The sequence below is a fragment of the Pleurodeles waltl genome, chromosome 8, assembly GCF_031143425.1.
Source record: "Pleurodeles waltl isolate 20211129_DDA chromosome 8, aPleWal1.hap1.20221129, whole genome shotgun sequence".
In the NCBI taxonomy this organism is placed as follows: Eukaryota; Metazoa; Chordata; class Amphibia; order Caudata; family Salamandridae; genus Pleurodeles; species Pleurodeles waltl.
In genome coordinates, this window is record NC_090447.1 from 974078746 (window position 1) to 974097549 (window position 18804).

General features: G+C 42.9%; 1 protein-coding gene and 1 long non-coding RNA gene across 4 annotated transcripts in view; both read left to right on the plus strand.

The window, feature by feature from the left end:
• Positions 1-15247, plus strand: part of LOC138250391 (RNA-binding protein 26-like) — a 623852-nt gene extending 608605 nt beyond the window's left edge. For all 3 annotated transcript variants that reach the window (XM_069205212.1, XM_069205213.1, XM_069205214.1), the window contains one exon: positions 14721-15247. In XM_069205212.1, coding sequence (XP_069061313.1) covers positions 14721-14810 — 90 coding nt within the window. In that variant the 3' untranslated portion in view covers positions 14811-15247. The remainder of the gene's footprint in view (positions 1-14720) is intronic.
• A 532-nt stretch (positions 15248-15779) lies between these two features.
• The window catches only part of LOC138250392 (uncharacterized), a 124455-nt gene continuing 121430 nt past the window's right edge, over positions 15780-18804 (plus strand). Inside the window, exons 1-3 of the long non-coding RNA XR_011194947.1 lie at positions 15780-15911; positions 16141-16206; positions 17676-17771. This is a non-coding gene — a long non-coding RNA (uncharacterized lncRNA). The remainder of the gene's footprint in view (positions 15912-16140; positions 16207-17675; positions 17772-18804) is intronic.

The following is an 18804-nucleotide window of genomic DNA, read 5'->3' on the forward strand; positions in this document are numbered from 1 at the left end:
CGGCAGATGCATCACTCATGGGAGGAGGTGGCACTCTGGAAGAGGTGAAGATCAGAGGCATATGGTCTCTGGTGGAGTTCGGCGTCCACATCTGATTGTTGGAGCTCTGTGCAATCCGGTTAGCATTGAAGGCATTTCTTCCCTCTTTCAAGGGAAGGTTAGTACAAATGTTCACGGACAGCACCACCACCATATAGTACTGCGACAAACGGGCGGTGTGAGGTCATGGACCCTTTATCAAAAGGCCTTGCATCTCTGCACATTCCTAGAAAGTCAGGACACTTCAATGGTGGTTTAACACCTGGCAGGTTCTCTTAGCGCCAAGCTGGGCTAACTCAGCCGAATATGCCTAGTGATCACGAATGTCGTCTCCATTCAGAGGTGCTGCAAGGTCTGTTTCAGCAGTGGGGAGAGCTTTGGTTAGATCTGTTTGCCACCAATGAGGACGGGCTATGTCAGCACTTCTGTGAACTATGGTCTCTAAGGCAGCTCACGCTTGGAGAAGCTTTTTGTCTCAAGTGGAGCTCAGGCCTCCTACACGCCATTCCGTCAATACCACTTCTGCCCAGAGTTCTCATGAAGATCAAGAATGACTGGGCCGAAGTAATCCTTGTGGCTCGGGACTAGACATGGAGAGTCTACTATCCTCTGCTTTTGAGCATGTCCATCAATCCTCTAATCAAGCTGCCCGTTTGGGAGGATCTTCTGTTACAGCAGCAGGGGAGGGCTCTCCACCCGAATCTGTCAACTCTTCACCTTCCTGCGTGGAGATTGAGTGGTGGCGGTTGGCAGCTTTCGACCTTTCCCCGGAAGTCTCCATTGTTAACTTGGCAGCTAGGCGTCCCTCCACCCACATAGTATATGCCTGCCATTGGGAACATTTGTGGCATGGTGTTCAGAAAGACAGATCGATCCCCTTTCTGCCCACTCTTTCTCAGGTTCTTCTCTTCATTCTTTCTCTTGCTCGGCAGGTGTAGGAAAGTACCATCTTTCTAGCAGAGTTACCCCCACATTTTGCATGATGTCATTATGTTTAGACTTTAGTTCACTGGGATCCTGCTAACCAGGACCCCAGTGGCTGTGTGCTCTCCTCTAAATTTGGTTGCTTGGTAACTTTCTTGCCCCACACTTGGCATACTGGTGCACCCATGTAAGTCCCTAGTATAGGGCACTTAGTTACCCAGGTCTTTGGTACACCAGGGGTCTCCCTGCATAAACCGGTTTGCACTAGTGCAGGGACCCTTGCCTCCCGCTCTGGTGCGAAACCACACAAAGTGCAGGGGAATGTCCACCCCCCTATTCAGATCCCCCCTAGAGAGGTGTACACAGAGCTCTGCCATGTGGCTGATTGGATCTGTCATCTTGGAAACAAGATGTGCAGAGGCCCCTGGGAGCATCTGATTGGTTAGGCCAGGTAACTGATGTCCCTGACCCCCTCTGATAGGTGGGTCACCGCAGAGTGACCAACTGTCTTTTAGTGTTACTTAAGGGCTCTCCCAAGGGTGTGTCCTCATTTTGTCAAGCAAGACTCTACAACAGGAACTCTATGCAAGACTTTTCTGCTCCTGGCCTCTGGAACCGCTGCTGGTCTGCTTTGGACCTGAAATAAGGCTGTATCCAGTTGGGAGGGCTCCCACTGCAACATTGTTTCTCCAGCACCTGTAAAATTTCTGCAACATCATTGTCTGTGATTCCTTCAGGGTCACAAGGACTCTGTTTGCATCTGAGAAGCAAGAAGGAATCTCCCTTGGAGTGAAAGAGTCACTCCCCTGCATCTGCAGTCACCTCAAGACAACAACGTCTGGCTGGTGGATCCTGCTGTCCCAAGGACATTGAAAGGCTCTGCAATACATCTGTTGGTTCTGTGGTCTTCCTCGGGTTCCTCTTGACTTCTGATCCACTTGGGAGACTGTGGGCCCCTGCTGCAGCCACTGGAACAGCACTAATGTGCACCGCAACTGTTGCTGATGCCGGGCTTGTTGGCACTTCCTCCAAGAGATATTCAGAATTCATTACTGCTGAGGCCTCCTTGGGACTCCGTGTCCATCGCCTGTAGATCACTTGTGGGGGCTCCAATGACTTATACTTCCCCCCTGCCCTCCACCTTGTGCTGAGGGCCAGCCCTGACTCCCCCTCAAGAGTAGAGTTTTCTTGACCTTGTTGGTCCCCAAAAACTTGCAAATCCATCTTTAGCTCCTGCTTGCAATTGCCAATGCTTGATGGTGGCAACGCAGGTCACTGACCCTCCTGCAGTCTGATGACCGACGTGGGACAGCTTGTAGGCAACTCGTAGGATCTTCTGCAGCTGGACGTCTTCCATCACCAACCTGCAGGAACTTCAACTCTAGGAGGGTGGGCATTGCCACATACACCACCTGGGCCCCTCTGAGGGTGCTGGTCTCGGTCTCCTTCCTTTTCAGGTCCGGAATCCATCACTGGTCCACAGGTCGCGACAGCAGCTGGCCAACTGATACCTCCATTGACTTCAGCGAGGGTTTCTGACGTCCTTTCACCACTATGCATCCGGGTCTCCTGGTGTAGGTACTCCTGTCTTCTGGATATCCTTGGGTGGGGGCACTCTCAAACCTTCCTCTTGTCTTTGGGTTTCCTCGAGGTCCACTGGGAAAGGTCCTGAAACAAACAAATTCCAACTGCGACTTCCCTGTGTTAGCCAATGGGACGACCGGGTAGATATTCACCCTGCACCCGGTCGCTAAGGACACTTTGCTTTAGTTACCTTTGGTGTTTTCTTTCTTCCCCAGCTCCGAGCTAACTACCATACTCACCTTGGTTGGGGTCACTATTTCACATTCCACTTACTTCATAGATGCACACCCCACCCTCCTCCTCAATTCCTCCCGCGCTTCCCCGCCCCCCCTAAAAAAAAAAAAAATAGGGCCCTGTACATTTTATGCTATGTCTGCTTGTTTTCGGGTATGTATATATTGTGTGTGTGTATATATCTCGAAAGGGAGATATACCAATGATAGTGTAGTAGTTAGTGTTGTATAAAGAATCCTTTATGTTCAATGGCATGTGTAGCTGTAGATAGACATGATGTGCATAAGCTCACCATCCAGTGTTGGGTTTGGGATAGTACAAATTGTTTTTGTTCGAAGAAAGTTTTCGAGTCACAGGATCGAGTGACTCCTCTTCTCGATGATACTCCTCATGGACATCAAGTCCTTTGTTAGATTGCTTTTCTCCGCCATTGGGTTCAGACGTGTGTTCCTCTTGCTCAGAGTTCTCTGCTCCAAACAGTCTATAATGGGATTCTTTCTGTTTTTCTATCATCGTCCGTATTGTTTCCGAACGTGTATTCTTTAAGATTAAATTCTTGGTTCTTTTTTTCTACACTCTTGTAGAAAGTTGGCTCTGTATATACTATTTCAAAGTAAGAAATAGTGTGCTCAGAGTCCAAGGGTTCCCCTTAGAGGTAAGATAGTGGCAAAAGTAGATAATTCTAATGCTCTATTTTGTGGTAGTGTGGTCGAGCAGTAGGCTTATCAGAGGGTAGTGGTAAGCATTTGTTGTACACACACAGGCAATAAATGAAGAACATACACTCAGACTTACTCCAGCCCAATAGGTTTTTATATTGAAAAATATATTTTCTTATTTTATTTTAAGAACCACAGGTTCAAGATTTACATGTTGTAAGGTACTTCACAGATACTTTAGGAACTTTGAATAAAAGCATTATCACATACAGTCTTTGTAAAAATGGCAATAAGCTATTTTCAAAGTGGACACAGTGCAAAAATCAACAGTTCCTGGGGGAGGTAAGTGAAGGTTAGTTTTTGAAGGCAAGTAAAACACAAGTCTCAAAGTTGGGGCATAGGTAGCCCACCGCTGGGGGTTCAAGGCAACCCCAAAGTTACCACACCAGCAGCTCAGGGCCGGTCAGGTGCAGAGGTCAAAGAAGTGCCCAAAACACATAGGCTTTAATGGAGAACAGGGGTGACCCAGTTCCAGTCTGCCAGCAGGTAAGTACCTGCGTCCTCGGGGGGGGGGGGGGGGCGGACCAGGGGGCTTTTGTAGGGCACCGGGGGGAGGAGGGGTGTGGAGACACAAGAAGGCACAGAAAGTTCTCCCTCAGCGGCACAGGGGCGGCTGGGTGCAGAGTGCAAACAGGCAACGGGTTTTAGATAGGAAGTAATGGAGGGACCCGGGGGTCACTTAAACGATGCAGGCAGGCACAGGGGGGCTCCTCGGGGTAGACACCACCTGGGCTAGGCAGAGGGTCGCCTGGGGGTCGCTCCTGCACTGGAGTTCGGTTCCTTCAGGTCCTGGGGGTTGCGGGTGCAGTGTTGGTTCCAGGCATCTGGTCCCTTGTTACAGGCAGTCGCGGTCAGGGTGGGCCTCTCTATCTGATTCTGTCGGATGCGTCGCTGGAGCAGGTTTTTGAAGTTGGAGACAGGCCGGTAGGGCTGGGGCCAAAGCAGTTGTCGTCGTCCGCCTTCTCTGCAGGCGTGTAGGTCAGTAGTCCTTCTTCTTTCTTTAGGTTGCAGGATTCTGATTTCCTGGGATCTGGGGAGCCCCTAAATACTGAATTTAGTGGGGTGTTTAGGTCTGGGAGGGCAGTAGCCAATGGCTACTGTCCTTGAGGGTGGCTACACCCTCTTTGTGCCTCCTCCCTGTGGGGAGGGGGGCACATCCGTAATCCTATTGGGGGAATCCTCCATACTCAAGATGGAGGATTTCTCAAGGCAGGGGTCACCTCAGCTCAGGACACCTTAGGGGCTGTCCTGACTGGTGGGTGACTCCTCCTTGTTTTTCTCATTATCTCCTCCAGCCTCGCCGCCAAAAGTAGATGCCTGCCCACAGGCATTACTTGTGGTTCACGGTAGGCCACAAGCACTTTCAGTCTGGGTGTATTTTACAATAAATTGCAAACTGGCATCAGTGTGCATTTATTGTGCTGAGAAGTTTGATACCAAACTTCCCAGTTTTCAGTGTAGCCATTATGGAAATGTGGAGTTCGTGTTTGACAAACTCCCAGACCATATACTCTTATGGCTACCCTGCACTTACAATGTCTAAGGTTTTGCTTAGACACTGTAGGGGCATAGTTCTCATGCACATATTCCTTCACCTGTGGTATAGTGCACTCTGCCTTAGGGCTGTAAGGCCTGCTAGATGCGTGACTTACCTATGCCACAGACAGTGTGAGGTTGGCATGGCACTCTGAGGGGAGTGCCATGTCGACTTAGTCATTTTCTCCCCACCAGCACACACAAGCTGTAAGGCAGTGTGCATGTGCTGAGTGAGGGGTCCCTGGGGTGGCATAAGACATGCTGCAGCCCTTAGAGACCTTCCCTGGCATCAGGGCCCTTGGTACCAGGGGTACCAGTTACAAGGGCCTTACCTGAGTGCCTGGGTTGTGCCAATTGTGGAGACAAAGGTACAGTTTAGGGAAAGAACACAGGTGCTGGGGACTGGTTAGCAGGGTCCCAGCACACTTTCAATCATAATTTAGCATCAGCAAAGGCAAAACGTTAGGGGGGTAACCATGCCAAGGAGGCATTTCCTTATACTTGTGTTTTCCACTTTAATCCTGTGTTGTACTGAATACATTTAATGTTCTTCGCATGGTCCCTAGTCTGTGCCCTAATTGCAGAGGGAGTTTTTGTCCCCATCTTGTGTAATGCAGAGATGCCATAGTTGTGTGCGCTTTATTATATTTTTCCAGCCACACTATTCATTAAAGGCCAAGGCGTGGAATTGCAGCAGGTATGCGTAGCGGACACGCCACTAATGTGCCTAGTCAAGTCTATTCTTATGCCTTACTTACTCTGCATCATAACTTTTGCTGTGTAGAGTAAGTGTAGCAAAAAAATATCAGAACTTTATAAACCCTAATATATTACCACTAACCTGTAAAGTGTGTGCCTATACTCCAAGGTCTCTTGTTGCGGAAGTAATATAACTTGGCATCTTTTCTTGATAAACTGTAGATCTTGAGAAAGACAGCAACTTGATCTGTTTACTTTTATTGAGGAGAGACAACTGGATGTAATGTTCTTAAAGGATACTTGGCACCATGAACGTTTTATGCCAGATATTTTGGCTATCCCCTGAGGTGATTATATAGTCGGCTGTGATGGATCGCTTAGGCAGAAAAGGTTGCAGAATCATGATAGTCTCGTCACTCCCTGTACCATACTGTGAAAGTTTACTCTTCACTGTTAAGTTATTGGCTACATATGTGCTCTACATCACTGTTTTTACAAGCTTTAGCAGAGGCGATAACTACTAACACCCTCCCCCTCCTTAGTGACTGGAATATTCACTTACACAATCTACATTTCTCTCAGGCTACTAATCTTCAAGATTTAGATGCAGTTTGACTTAACACAATTGGTGTTTTTTCCGACACATAAGAAGGGGCCACCTTCTTGATGCTGTGTTTTTCATTGTTCATGATATGAGTTCATACGCCTTTTCGTGTGCAGATTACTTTGTGTTCCTGAGTTTGCTACAGTCTTTTAACACCCCTGTGTCCCTCCCAACACATGTAGTGGTAGATGTTGATAGAAATTGGAACCTGTACAATTTGATCTACCAACCTTCGCAAAGCCAGATGTAAATCAGAATGTAATAGAAGCAGATAAAAAATTCAGAGACTGGCTCACCACTGCACTAGATAAAACTATCTTGTTCTGGAGCACACTGGCGCTCAAAGGGGCCTGGCCTTTGGTTTGACTACCATCTTCGGGAGCTAAAAAAGAATAGTAAAATCCCAGAAAGAATGTAGAGAAAGACTTAGGATGCCCCAAGTAAATGCATATACTTGAAGGCAATTAAAAACTGTTACTATCCTTTTAGAAGAAAACTGGCAACATTTTTCCTTCCAAAGCGAAAAGGCTACTTATTTAGCAAAAGAAGCGTTTATAGTAGTGAACTCTGTGACTGATCCAGCTGTAAAAAGAATTCGGCATCCCGCTGTAATGACATAGCCAGATTTTACTTAAGGAAAATATCAGATATTTAATCATCCTTCCCTGATAAAGGAATTTAGTCTCCCTACACCCCCCTGGGTTGAAATTTCCAGTCCATCTAAAGGCTTAAAACTCTCTCTCTCTCTCCCTATGAAATACAATGAAGACCTCGCTAATAGCTTCAAATAAGGTTCTCCTCTCGACCCTGCCGTCTCCACTTTCAATTTTAGTCACACTGCAGTTATCTATCCTGTACTAAGGGATATATTGAACTGGTCCCTGGCCAGTGGATTGGTGTCAAAGGAGTGGAAACATGCTATAGTTAAAACTCTGCTAAAATAAATCTTCTTTAGATGCCCTACAATTAGAAAATTGTATACCAATTTCACTTTCCTCCTAGAGAAACCTATCAGATCGCATTATCTGAATTTCTGGAGCTCAAAACCTCATTCATCTGTCTCAGATAGGACCCAAGCTCCGGGCTGTGACTGAGAACCGCAAATGTACATTGGATCGTGGCAACACTGTGCCTTAATTCTGGTAGATCTTAGTGCTGCTTTGGACAATGTTTCAATACATTACTGCTTACTGGAGTGACACAGTTGGCTTTGAAATTGTTTGCTTCCTTGACTTTTAAGTGAGGGGTCTCACAGGCATCCTCTCTGAATCATACCTTGTCTAATGTCTATTTGAGACCTCTAGTGCATATTGTTCAGTCCTTTAGACTTACTTTGGTATCCTATGTGGATGACATGCAGTTGGTCATTTCCTTAACCCCATAGCAGCATTCGAAAGCAACCCAATTAAAGGTACCCCTTGCAGCATTTGTAAAGTGGATGGCCAATTTCTGTTTAAAACTCAGTGGTGAAAAAACAGAAGTCATGATAATAGGTAACAATCCAGTTTGCTGGGCTTCTTAGTGCTGAATTTAGGAATTTGGTTTAATCACGAGATGTCATTTGAAAGTCCGGTGAGGACACTTGTGGTAGGTTGTTTTGGCCTTTTAAGAACTATAAGAAAGGTTCTTGAAATTCTGCCTTGCCCGACCCTTAGATCTGTAGTCCAGGCTCTGATTACATCTCACATGGACAATGGAAATGTACTATATTTGGCTCTCTCTCAATTAGCATTAAAAAGACTGCACATTTTTGGGCAGCCTGTCTCTTGCTAAATATGTCTAGACTCAGACTGTGACTAACTGGCTAACTCTCTGCTGAAACTTAATTGGCTTTCAATTAAACAAAAAGATTCAATTTAAATGCTTATGTTTTGCTTTCAGAGTATTTAACAACAAGGGCCCAAGTCTGTTGTGTCATCTGATCCAACCTTCTAATCCAGTGAGATCTCTTAGATCCTCAACTTACTACTCTGCAGTGATCCCCAAATTCCAAAAAAGCAGAAATGGTAGCATCCTTCTCCCTTCTTGCTTCTAAATTATAGAATTCTCTCCTTTCTACTCTCTGAAATTCAGAGCACATTTTCAGGAAATCTCCTAAGACTAAGTTAAAAACTTGACTAGCTCCTACCTGTCTTAGCGCTGGTAGGCCCTCTGTGGTTAGCCATGCTTTTTGGTCGCTCACCCTGCTCACAAGAAAGGGGCAGTGCCTCTCATTCACCCTGCATTGTTTGCCTGTCCATGCCAATGTGATCATGTGGGATTTCAGAGTTTTGAAATGTTGTTTTAGTGGTATGGCAATGTTGTTGAAGAGACAGAGTAGGTTAGGTAAGAGGGTCATCTTCATCAAAGCAGTTCTCCCTACCTGTGATAATGGAATATACATATCTATCACTGGACACGCTGTTCGATATGTCTTGGTTGTCCCATGGTTATCTCTTCTAACTGTGATCCTGTCTTGACTGGCACACTCCCCCAGGTAATTGATAATCATTGTGTTCCATGCAAGGGGAAACTCTAGTACACAAGGCTGTATAGCCTGTGTGAGCAAGAGAATGTTGGACTTGTTCCAGTTTATTGTAGCATATGAGAGAGCAATTGAGTAGAGTAACCTTGCAGATTACCTGGTTAAGGTTTTAGGCTGGGTTTGATAGGTACAATTTGATGTCATCCTCATTTAATGACGCTATCAAATTTCCAATAGAAAATGAACCTGCCTACCATGCAATTGTCGTAAAGCATATGCCAGGGGATCTGTTGTGACGGTGTGAAGTATAGGTGACAATTGGCAGGTATACCTTCCTATAAAAAAGGTGTCCCTGTGCAAACCCCTTAATCAAATCCTAGGGGAATGGGCTGGCATATAGCAATCAAACAAGATTATTGAAGTGTGCACATACACCTATACGAGTCAAGACTGCAAATATGTATTGCCACTCAATAGAATCAAAGACCTTGGTTGCGTCCAGAAAGACCACCACCTATTGTCCTGGGTCTAAATGATGGATAAAGACGAAGAGTGTTGTAAGACTGTGGGCAGTATACCTCCCTGGAGTAAAACCCACCTGATCTGGTACATCCAGTAGCAGCTTATTCGCCAAAATTTGAGCTAAAATCTTTGTATCTAGATATATTATGGAGAGGAACTTGTAGGGGTCTGCTTTGGGGTGGGCAGCTTACCAGGCTTAAGGAGTGTAAAAACTATTCACTATCTTAGACTGGGGGAGTAAACCTCGCTGAAGTGCATGATTGTACACCTGCAATAATCGAGGGGCTAGGAGTATAGTATATGCTTTGTAGAACTTCGCTGGAAATCCATCCCCTCCTAGAGCCTGGGACGTGGGAAGCCCTCCTTTTGTTGCAGTTACCTCATCCAACATAATAGGCATATCTAAAAACGTTTTGGGAGACCTTCTTTCCAGGCTAGAGATATACGTTCAAAATACTTAGTCTAATTATCACAGGATCTGGAGGTACTGGACTTGCACCCGCAGTAGTAATCTACCAGTTCTATCAGTATATCATCAGCATCTATCAGTATATCATCAGCATCATAGAACATGGTGCCAATCATTCCTCTCCACGGCCAATACGTTGTATTAAGTGTCAGAATCTTGCTCGTCAGTTTCTTTTTCCATACGCCCTAGCCCTGGCTACATTATGTAGATGTCTTTTAGCTCAGCTGTATCCACAAACTCAGTGTGTATTTCGTTCTTATCTCAGCAGTATATTAGTGGAGGGAACATAAGGAGTATTTCTCCTTAATGGTTTTAAGTACTCGCTCCAGCCTATCCAGGCTACCTCGCAATGTATTGCGGATACGATGAAAATTCGCTTTACAGATTTCCCTCATGTATGCTTTGAAAGCCTCCAGTAGAATGACAGAATCTTACACAGATGTGTTTCATCTGTAGTGAAATAATTTGAAGTTGCAGCCTTCAATTCCTCAGCAAAGGCACTATTGAGAGACTGCAGGTAAATGACGATATTTAGGCGCAGGGGGTTTTATAATTAACTTAGAATTGGGAAGTGGGAGTGTGATCCAAGAATGCGGAAAGATGTTCACTGCACCTCAGATGTGCCTAACCAATAACCCAGCCAAGTGAAGCACAGCTACATCTCCACATATCCACTAGCCCGTGATCTTTCATGATTTGTAGAAGGCCAGTGGCAGACAAAGGATGAGAGAGTGTTGTGGGGTTTGAGCAATCAAGGTGTTTATTCAGGGCCAAATTAAAATCTCCACCCTCTACTATGGTTTCTGGCAATCGCACTATGCATTTATTCTAGTTCTAATGAAGGATATTGAAGTCATCTGTATTTTGTCTACATGTGTGAAATGCTTCCCTCCTATCACCAACTGAATAATGTTGTATCTACAGAGTGCATCATTTTCTTCATGTAGCAGTCTGAAATGGAACCCATGCAATTTTAATAGAGCCATCCCTTGGGCGTATGATGAATAGAGAGTAATCTGTGGCTGCTCCATTTTAATGGAAAGGGCAAGTTCAGTTGCATCGTAATTTGCAGTTCCTAGAGTTAATTTATCTGCTTTGTGGTGATCAAATATGCCAGTATCTGTCTCATTTTGCAGTGATTAACGCCCCTCACAGTCCTGGATTGTGGGATGAATCTCCCTATTTCTGTCTCATGGAGGTTTACTGCGGTGGACCTGTCTGATATATAATACAACACAGCATTGTTCATTTACAGTATTGTTCTCATAAAGGACCACTTATAACCCTCCACAAGCCATTGCCATAATATGTTACATCATTTAATTGTCTGTAACCCCTCCCACCTACTCCAGCCACCCCAACATGCTAGTGAATCATACCTTGAGAATCCCATCAATCTGACCCCAAATTAACACATCAATGAATTCAAACTGGTCCGCACCTATTTAAGGGCTTGCATCCACAGGGAGTCCTGAGGACCAGCCAGTCAACACCTTCATTGGTGGTGGTGTCTGCTGGGTATACGTATGAACTGAGTGCAGCATCAGGAACTATAAGTGGCCAGTAGTTCAGTGGCACTGGATCTCACTAAGCACCCACTTTCAGTTGGGCAGTGGCAACACATCCCAGAGTTTAGCTGTCCATCAGCACAAGCTACAAATCCAACGATAAATGGCACTCTGTCAATCTCTCTCTGCAGCATTTCCCCCACCCCCCATCTTCCCAGTCTTATACAAAAATACTAGGATCAAAAGAAAAACCTTTACATGCATGGCTGTTTCTTTAGTCGCAAAGCTGTCATCTAGTTTAAGGCAGCCGATCCATGTGGTGAGTCTGACTTCAGATCCTTGATGAGCTTTTCATAAATGGTACAGTGCTTTGGGAGGATGCAAATAACATGAGGCTTATCACGAGGTGTGATTTAGAGGCACTCTGAGTACAGCAATGCATATTGAATGCAAGTCTGACACAGCCAAAGCTTGATGGGCAGGTATTCACAGGGAGCCTCCTGGACCACCAGCCCTGAAGTCCAGAGAAATAGAGATGATGGAGCTCTTGCTTGTCAGCATGTGCTTCTCACGAGCCTATCGTAGGACTGTATCATGATCCCTGTGGTTGATCAGTCTAGCAGTAATCAGGCGAGGAGCTGCCTCCGGCGGAGGTTTTGGACACAGGGATCTTTGCACACATTCAACTGTAGACAGTGACTAAAAACTGTTATCTTTCAGGAGGCACATAGGTGATTCAATATAGCCGGCCATGTTGTCTGTGTATGTAGACACAAGGAGGCTAATTATGCATAGGTTAATGCGCTGTGACCTAGTTTTCTGGTCTTTGTTTTGTCTCCTCGATGATGTTGAGCACTTTGTCCATAGTCAGATCTTTTCATTGTATCTGACTGCATCGTCTTCTAGGCTGCAAATCTATTTTTCAGCTGTGCTGCATGGTTTTTCCTGCTTATTGAGGGCAGTAATTAGCTTATTTACTCTGGCAGCAGGTGTATCTATCTTGCTGCCTACAGAGGTGAGGGTTTTCTGGATATCTACCAGGAGTGATTTCATTTTGGCGTTCTCCAGTTCCACAGTGGCTGTCTACGAGGAGGATGTCAGCTCCGACGACAAGTCCCTGGCTGTCCTCCTAGCCTCATAATGTAGCTTTGCCTGCTGAACGTCAGAGTTTTCCCATTATTGTGTCCGGAAGATATTAAACCAGAACCCCGGTCACTCCAAATGCTTCACATCCCCAACAGAGCAAACTCATTCAGTGATGGTGTGCACATGGTGATTACAATTAATGTCTGTCCAGTCAGTCACCAAGCCACCTCTTTATCCATATTGTGCTCAATATAGTGTCAGTGTTTCCACACTGTACCACATCATGTTGGGGAGTGGGCAGCTGCCCAGTGGTCCTCAGAACTTGGAAGGAGAGTTAATGTAAATATTCTCCTTTACTCTTGTCACCAAGGGTTAGTCATGGGGACGCCACAGTCACAGCCATCACCTTTGGTGTGCCCCAACTGGCAGGTGGCATGTGCTTGAGGCCAAGCAGGGCTTTCTGTCCCACAGGAGGCTGTCGGGACCCAGGTGGTGGTAGAACGCCACTAAACTGCCACACAGTGATTAATGTAGACCAGATCCCGATGGTTTCAAACAGCCGCCAGGCCTAGATTAGGCAGTTCTGTTTATGCTCCATGGAAGGAGCAACTCCCACAGATTAGTTACCTCGATTTGTGAACCATGGCAGACACCCCCCCTAATCCTTCCCCTGACGCATCCCCTACCACCCCCCAAACAAAACAAAAAAAAAAATAGAAATCTGCATCCTCATAAGGAAGCGCACAAGCAGTGTTTTTTCCTCGAGATGCGCAAATAGTATTTGATAAGGTAGACTGGTTTATGATGGCAGACTGATTGGGATGAGAGGCTTTTTTATTGGGGGGACAGCAGTCATTAATGATTCACCAGGGCCAAAATATGGTTGATTGGTTACCTCTCCATATATGATTGTGTTTGCGAGGAGAGACTGATAAGTTTTGGTACTTGACAAAGATCGCTGATCACCCAGTGGAGAGGAGGTTTTGTGCATTCCTGAAGCACTAGTAAGGATGAACCTTGTATGTTTCTCTGGTCAAGCAAACCACCTTAGAGATATGGGACAGCTTGGTCAAACATGTGGGACTAACTCTGTACCCCTCACAGTTTACAAAAGTGTTTGGCATGATTTTCAGACCTAGAGAGCCAGAGAGTACTTGAGGCTCAGAGACCTTTATCACAATGATACAGTTAAAACAATCAAGGACAGAATGTGGCTATCCGATGTGGAATGTTTCCACATTGTCATTGGGCAACATATCCAAGAATGTGCTACAAGAAACCTTACAATCCTTAAAAACCTTCTTACTAATATTAGACATTTAGTGTAATGTATACAGTTCATGACGTAGCACATTTTGACTAAATCTCTCTACCAAAGAAAAAAGGGAAGGGACCTTTAAACTTTGAGGAAATAGACAAAACATGCACAGCATAAAGATACTTTCTACAGTATCCTTTACAAATAGGATTACACCTCAAATAATTACAAAGAATAAACAGCAAACCTGGTGAATGCTCAAGGAAGTGTGGCAGTGTTGGAATGATAATTTGCATACTGTATATTTCCAAAGTTAATGCTGTTTTTGAAGAAGGTCTTATCTAACTATGGAAAAAGAAATGGAAAAATGCCCACAGGTGATAATTCTGGGATGAGCTGCAGAGGAGAGATAAGCCCTTCCCTCAGTTAAGGGGAACACATTACCATACCAACTCAGAGTGTTGAAGCAGGTGATTGTATTTTTGTGGTGCTGTAATGTCAACCTGACCTGGCTCTAGAGACAGGATACTCCTGAGGTATGAGAAACTTGCATCTAACATAAAGAATATGGCACACAAATTCAGTGAGTTGTGGAAACCTACCTTAGAATACCATAATCATGACAGCAGAGTTTAAACATGCCCAAGACCAAGGGCTCTGGTTTTGATAGCGAACTACTATCTTCTTTGGGGAAAAAGTGGCCCAGTCAGAGAACCAGTGAGTATAATTGGATGGTGGGTGTGTGAAACTAAACTAGTGGGCAGAGATGGTTAAAAGTGTTAGTTATGGATTCTGGGGGGGCATTTACTTGGAGGTGTGGGGGGCGGGGCTATGTGAGTATGCCCGCCTTATGCTGTATGAAAATAAAACACAATAAACATGATTGACACTAAAGCAAAATATATTTCCTATTTGTGTATTTATCCTTTTATTAAGACTTCCTTTCTTACAGCTAAAAAAAGATAGCTTGTTTATTGAGACTCAAACCTAATGTCTTTAAGCAGTTTCTTGTTGCGTTTATTTAGTGTTTTCAACAATATTGGTTAATTATCTATACATTTTGGCCTGATTTAGTTTCAAGAAGAGTCCTTGGTGGATGATTCTTTGCTTCAAGATGATGATGAAGAGGAAGAAGATAACGAGTCACGCTCGTGGAGGAGATGAATCGTCTGGCTTTCGCAAATCTACAAAAACTAAAACAGTACTGGAACTGCATTAGTATTACCTAATGTACATCTGCATATGTCATACTGAAATCTTTTGGCGAAGAAACATTCGTGGAAGATGGATGTCCCAGACTAATGACTTGAAAAGCAGTCTGTTGCAGAATCTGAAAAGACTGATGTCTGAGTTGCATTTCAGTAATTGATTGCCAAGGACATTGCAAAAGAGACATATGCAGTGTTTTATTACATCTGCTGGGCATAACAGATTTTTTTGTTTCTCTCTAATTTAAATGCCGACACACAGATGACCAGGGGGTGGTGTTATCTAGAATGGATTTGTTTAATTCCAGAATATGGAATGATTCTTGCATTTATAATGTTTATGGATGTGTTCCTGCATAAATAGGTAACAGTACTAAACTGAGGTCACAACAACTTTGTGTGTGTGTGTATATAGAATATCACATAGTAGAATGCTTGGGCTTTACTATGTGCCAGCTTCTTTTGTTCAATTAGTGTACGTATTTTACGTATGGGTTTTAATAATATGTTGTATGGCTGAACTGTATTAAAGTCCTTCTGACTTTAAGATGTCAAAAACATAGAGATAGAATGGTCTTTGAGAAAAAAGCAATAACCCAAAAAACACTTCACTGTGTAAAGTACAACATAAAAAAGAAAATATTTAAAAAAAAAAAAAAAAAAAAGATAAAGGACCATTCCAAGTGGCCTCCTGCCCATATTCGCAAAAGAAGAGGTTCTTCGTTGTAATCCTTGTTTTAAACAAAAATCAAACAAAAAAAAAACCTCTGCTAAGCAGTTGGAATTATATGAATGCTGATATGCTCAAGTTTTAATGTTTTAGTTAAAAGCCGGACTTTTAATCTAAAAAAATAGTTACAGATGTAAACTTACCACTCTCCTGGTTTTAAAGCCCCACGTACTTCATGCAACCAAATCAGTAAAATTTGTGAATAAGAAAAACATTTTACGTCATTTCACTTTACAAGGAATAATGGAAACTTAGTTGAATGAAATCCGCTCCTGCAGAATGACACGCCAGCGTTTGTTGTGCACAACCAAAACGTAGCAACTTTTGGTAAGTATATGTACTACAATTATTCCATCCCGAACGTTGTTACATCCTGTAATTGTGTTACTAAATGTTGGTTAGGTCATAGGTAATGGTAGACATGATGTCCTTGGGCTGACTATCCCACTAGAGGAACAATACAGGGTAAACATTTTTTTTTTTTTTTTTTAGTATTTTTTAAAATGAATAACTTTTTAAACAAATGTCATGTTTTTTTCTTTTTTCTTTTTGACAGGTTTATACCTCGATCTAACATGATGCAAGACTAATCACCGTGAATTGTTACAATTTGTGGAAGAAGGTAACATTACAGTTATTAATTTTTCTGTTTTATATTTAAGACCGTAATGTGACACATATTTGAGTGTCTTTAGCCTTGTCCAAGGGTCTGTTGGATTATATGTATATCTGTTCTGTATTTTTCATTCCAACCAGTTTCACATGCCTTGTTGAAATGAGTGAAATGTACGGTTTCAAAATTATATTGATTAATCAGGCTCCATTTAATTAGTTTAATTCTAGTTGTTGATGTTAGCATTGTGGACATGAAAATGTGATCAGGCCCGCCCCATATAAATCATAATATACATAGAATTTCAATCTCAAGTGGTTGTACACATTGCAGCCAACATCGCGTACTCCATTTGTTACCTTTTCTGATCTTCATTTAGGATCTCTGGATATGTATCCTATATACTTTATTACTAAGAATCTGAGACACACTAGTGAGGTGTGGTTTTCAGAGGTTGAAAATGTTTTTCTAACTCGGTGCATGGTTGATTTACTAATTTTGTTATATTTAAAGTGCTGCCCACCACACTTAATGGCTTTATGCTGCTAATATTAAAGACATACTTACAGGAAAGGATGTTTGTCAATTATGTACACTCTTTGAAAGCACTAAATATGCCTATTAAGACTAAAAAATCTTTGGTCATTCTTCAATAGGCCAAAAACATATATCTTTACGTATAGGGTATTGCAAAAAACTCAGACGTTCAACTTAGATGGGTGTTTTGGTTCAGTAGAGGGAGACTGACAGACTGAACATGTGGCACCTTCTGGATTAGATCAAATGAAACCAAGTTTTTAATTTTCTGAAACCTTAATTCATTACTTACCTTGCAAATTAATAAATTGCCATGGTTATTGTAGTTGTTTTCCTAAGCAAGCTTCTTCGATTAATAGAGCATTTGATTACTTTAGTGACATCCAGTACGCATTGTAGTCTCCACTGAGTTGTGCATCTGCTTTCCTAGTCAAAGAAATTAGACATTCAGTTCCTCACCTAGGTAACGTGGAAAAATACAGTGTTCATATTTTCTACCTTGGATGTTTTCACGGTTAGGAAAATACAAGTTAATTTGTTGACACTATTTTTTCCTGCTGAAGATCTTTTAAGGGGATGTGAAGGAATTCACATAAACGTTGTAATGAACTATGATATCATGAAATTATGGCCATTACCAGCTAAGGTGATGATATAAATTGACAGAGGTTTGTGTATAACCCTGAACTTTAATGGTCTAGCTTCTTTGTGTCAGTTTGAGCAGCCACAGATAACACAAACTACTATTACTACTTGCTACCTTGCCTTAGATTTGATCAAGCTGTTATGCATTTGCATTAAAGGTATGCTGTAGTGGCATTGTTATCTAACATCTATTGTACTGAAATGTGACACTTTATAAGTACTTGATTCTTTTATAGAATGACATGTATCTTTGTTCTTCACATGCTGAATACTATTTGTTTTCTTCAAACATGTAGAGGATTTCAAGTTCAACTTTCTGGATTTGAAAATGGTTACGATGGGAAGGCAAATGCACAGAAAAGTGAGCCGCCAGAAAGCCAAGTGATTTAAAGGTAATATTTGTAGTGTATATCACACTATTCTTGACAGATGACAGTGGTTAAATATGCTGTTCTTCCTGTGAATTTGATGTAAAGCTGCAATTATAATGAATATATCTCTGTCAAAGAGATGTATAACAATTTCTGTTTTTTTTAAGCATCCTGGAATTTGGACTGTAAGAGCCGATTTCACTCACTGAATATTGATTTTTAAGGCACAAAAATATGCCTTGCTTTAGAAAAAAGTTAGGTCAGTCAATACAGATATGTTCCCCTTTTTGCTCTTGCCTCTAAATCTTACATGAAGGGCAATATAGGACAAGGAAGGTCTTGATTTGTATTAAGAATTTTACTTTCTGTACTAAACCGATCACACATCGAGACATCAAAGCATTTTCATTGTGAATTAATTCCATCTCTTAAAATCTTGCAGCATGTTAACATGAAATTCTGCAAAGAGGTAGTCTGCTAATTCACTATTTCCTCAAGAAAAGTCACAATGAGGGTAGTTTTATGGCCTATAAAGTTCTTAAAATGTTATGGTGGTTGTCAGTTAATGCTTGGTAAAAATAGTGATTTCCATTGCATCACTTCGAAGGCATCCTTAACGTCAGCTAAATTACTAAAATTATTATTTCCAGCTCAAACAAGCCTGTAATTCTCCTCTATTTCCCCGTTCTTCCACCTTTCTAGGTTGTGTCCAAATCTCTTCTGGTGTAAGCCGTTGCATGTTCCAAACGGGTGTCAGACCCCATTCAGTGGCCATGAGGCAACCAGGGGATACTTGGGCTCAGCTTTAGGGATTGGGTTTGTTTGATAGTGATGTCCCTGGGTCCTTTCTACTACAGCTGTGCAAAACTGTTCCATGTACATTTATTTCGATGGTAGCATTGACAAGCTGTCAAGGGCTTCTCAGGTAGCTAGTATGGATGTGCTTGAGCTCAGGTCTTAGCAGTCACACAGTTTTAACTTCAAGAGGAAAAGTACTTAAATGCACTGTAGAACTAATTACCACACACACAATTTTGACATGATACAATTTACT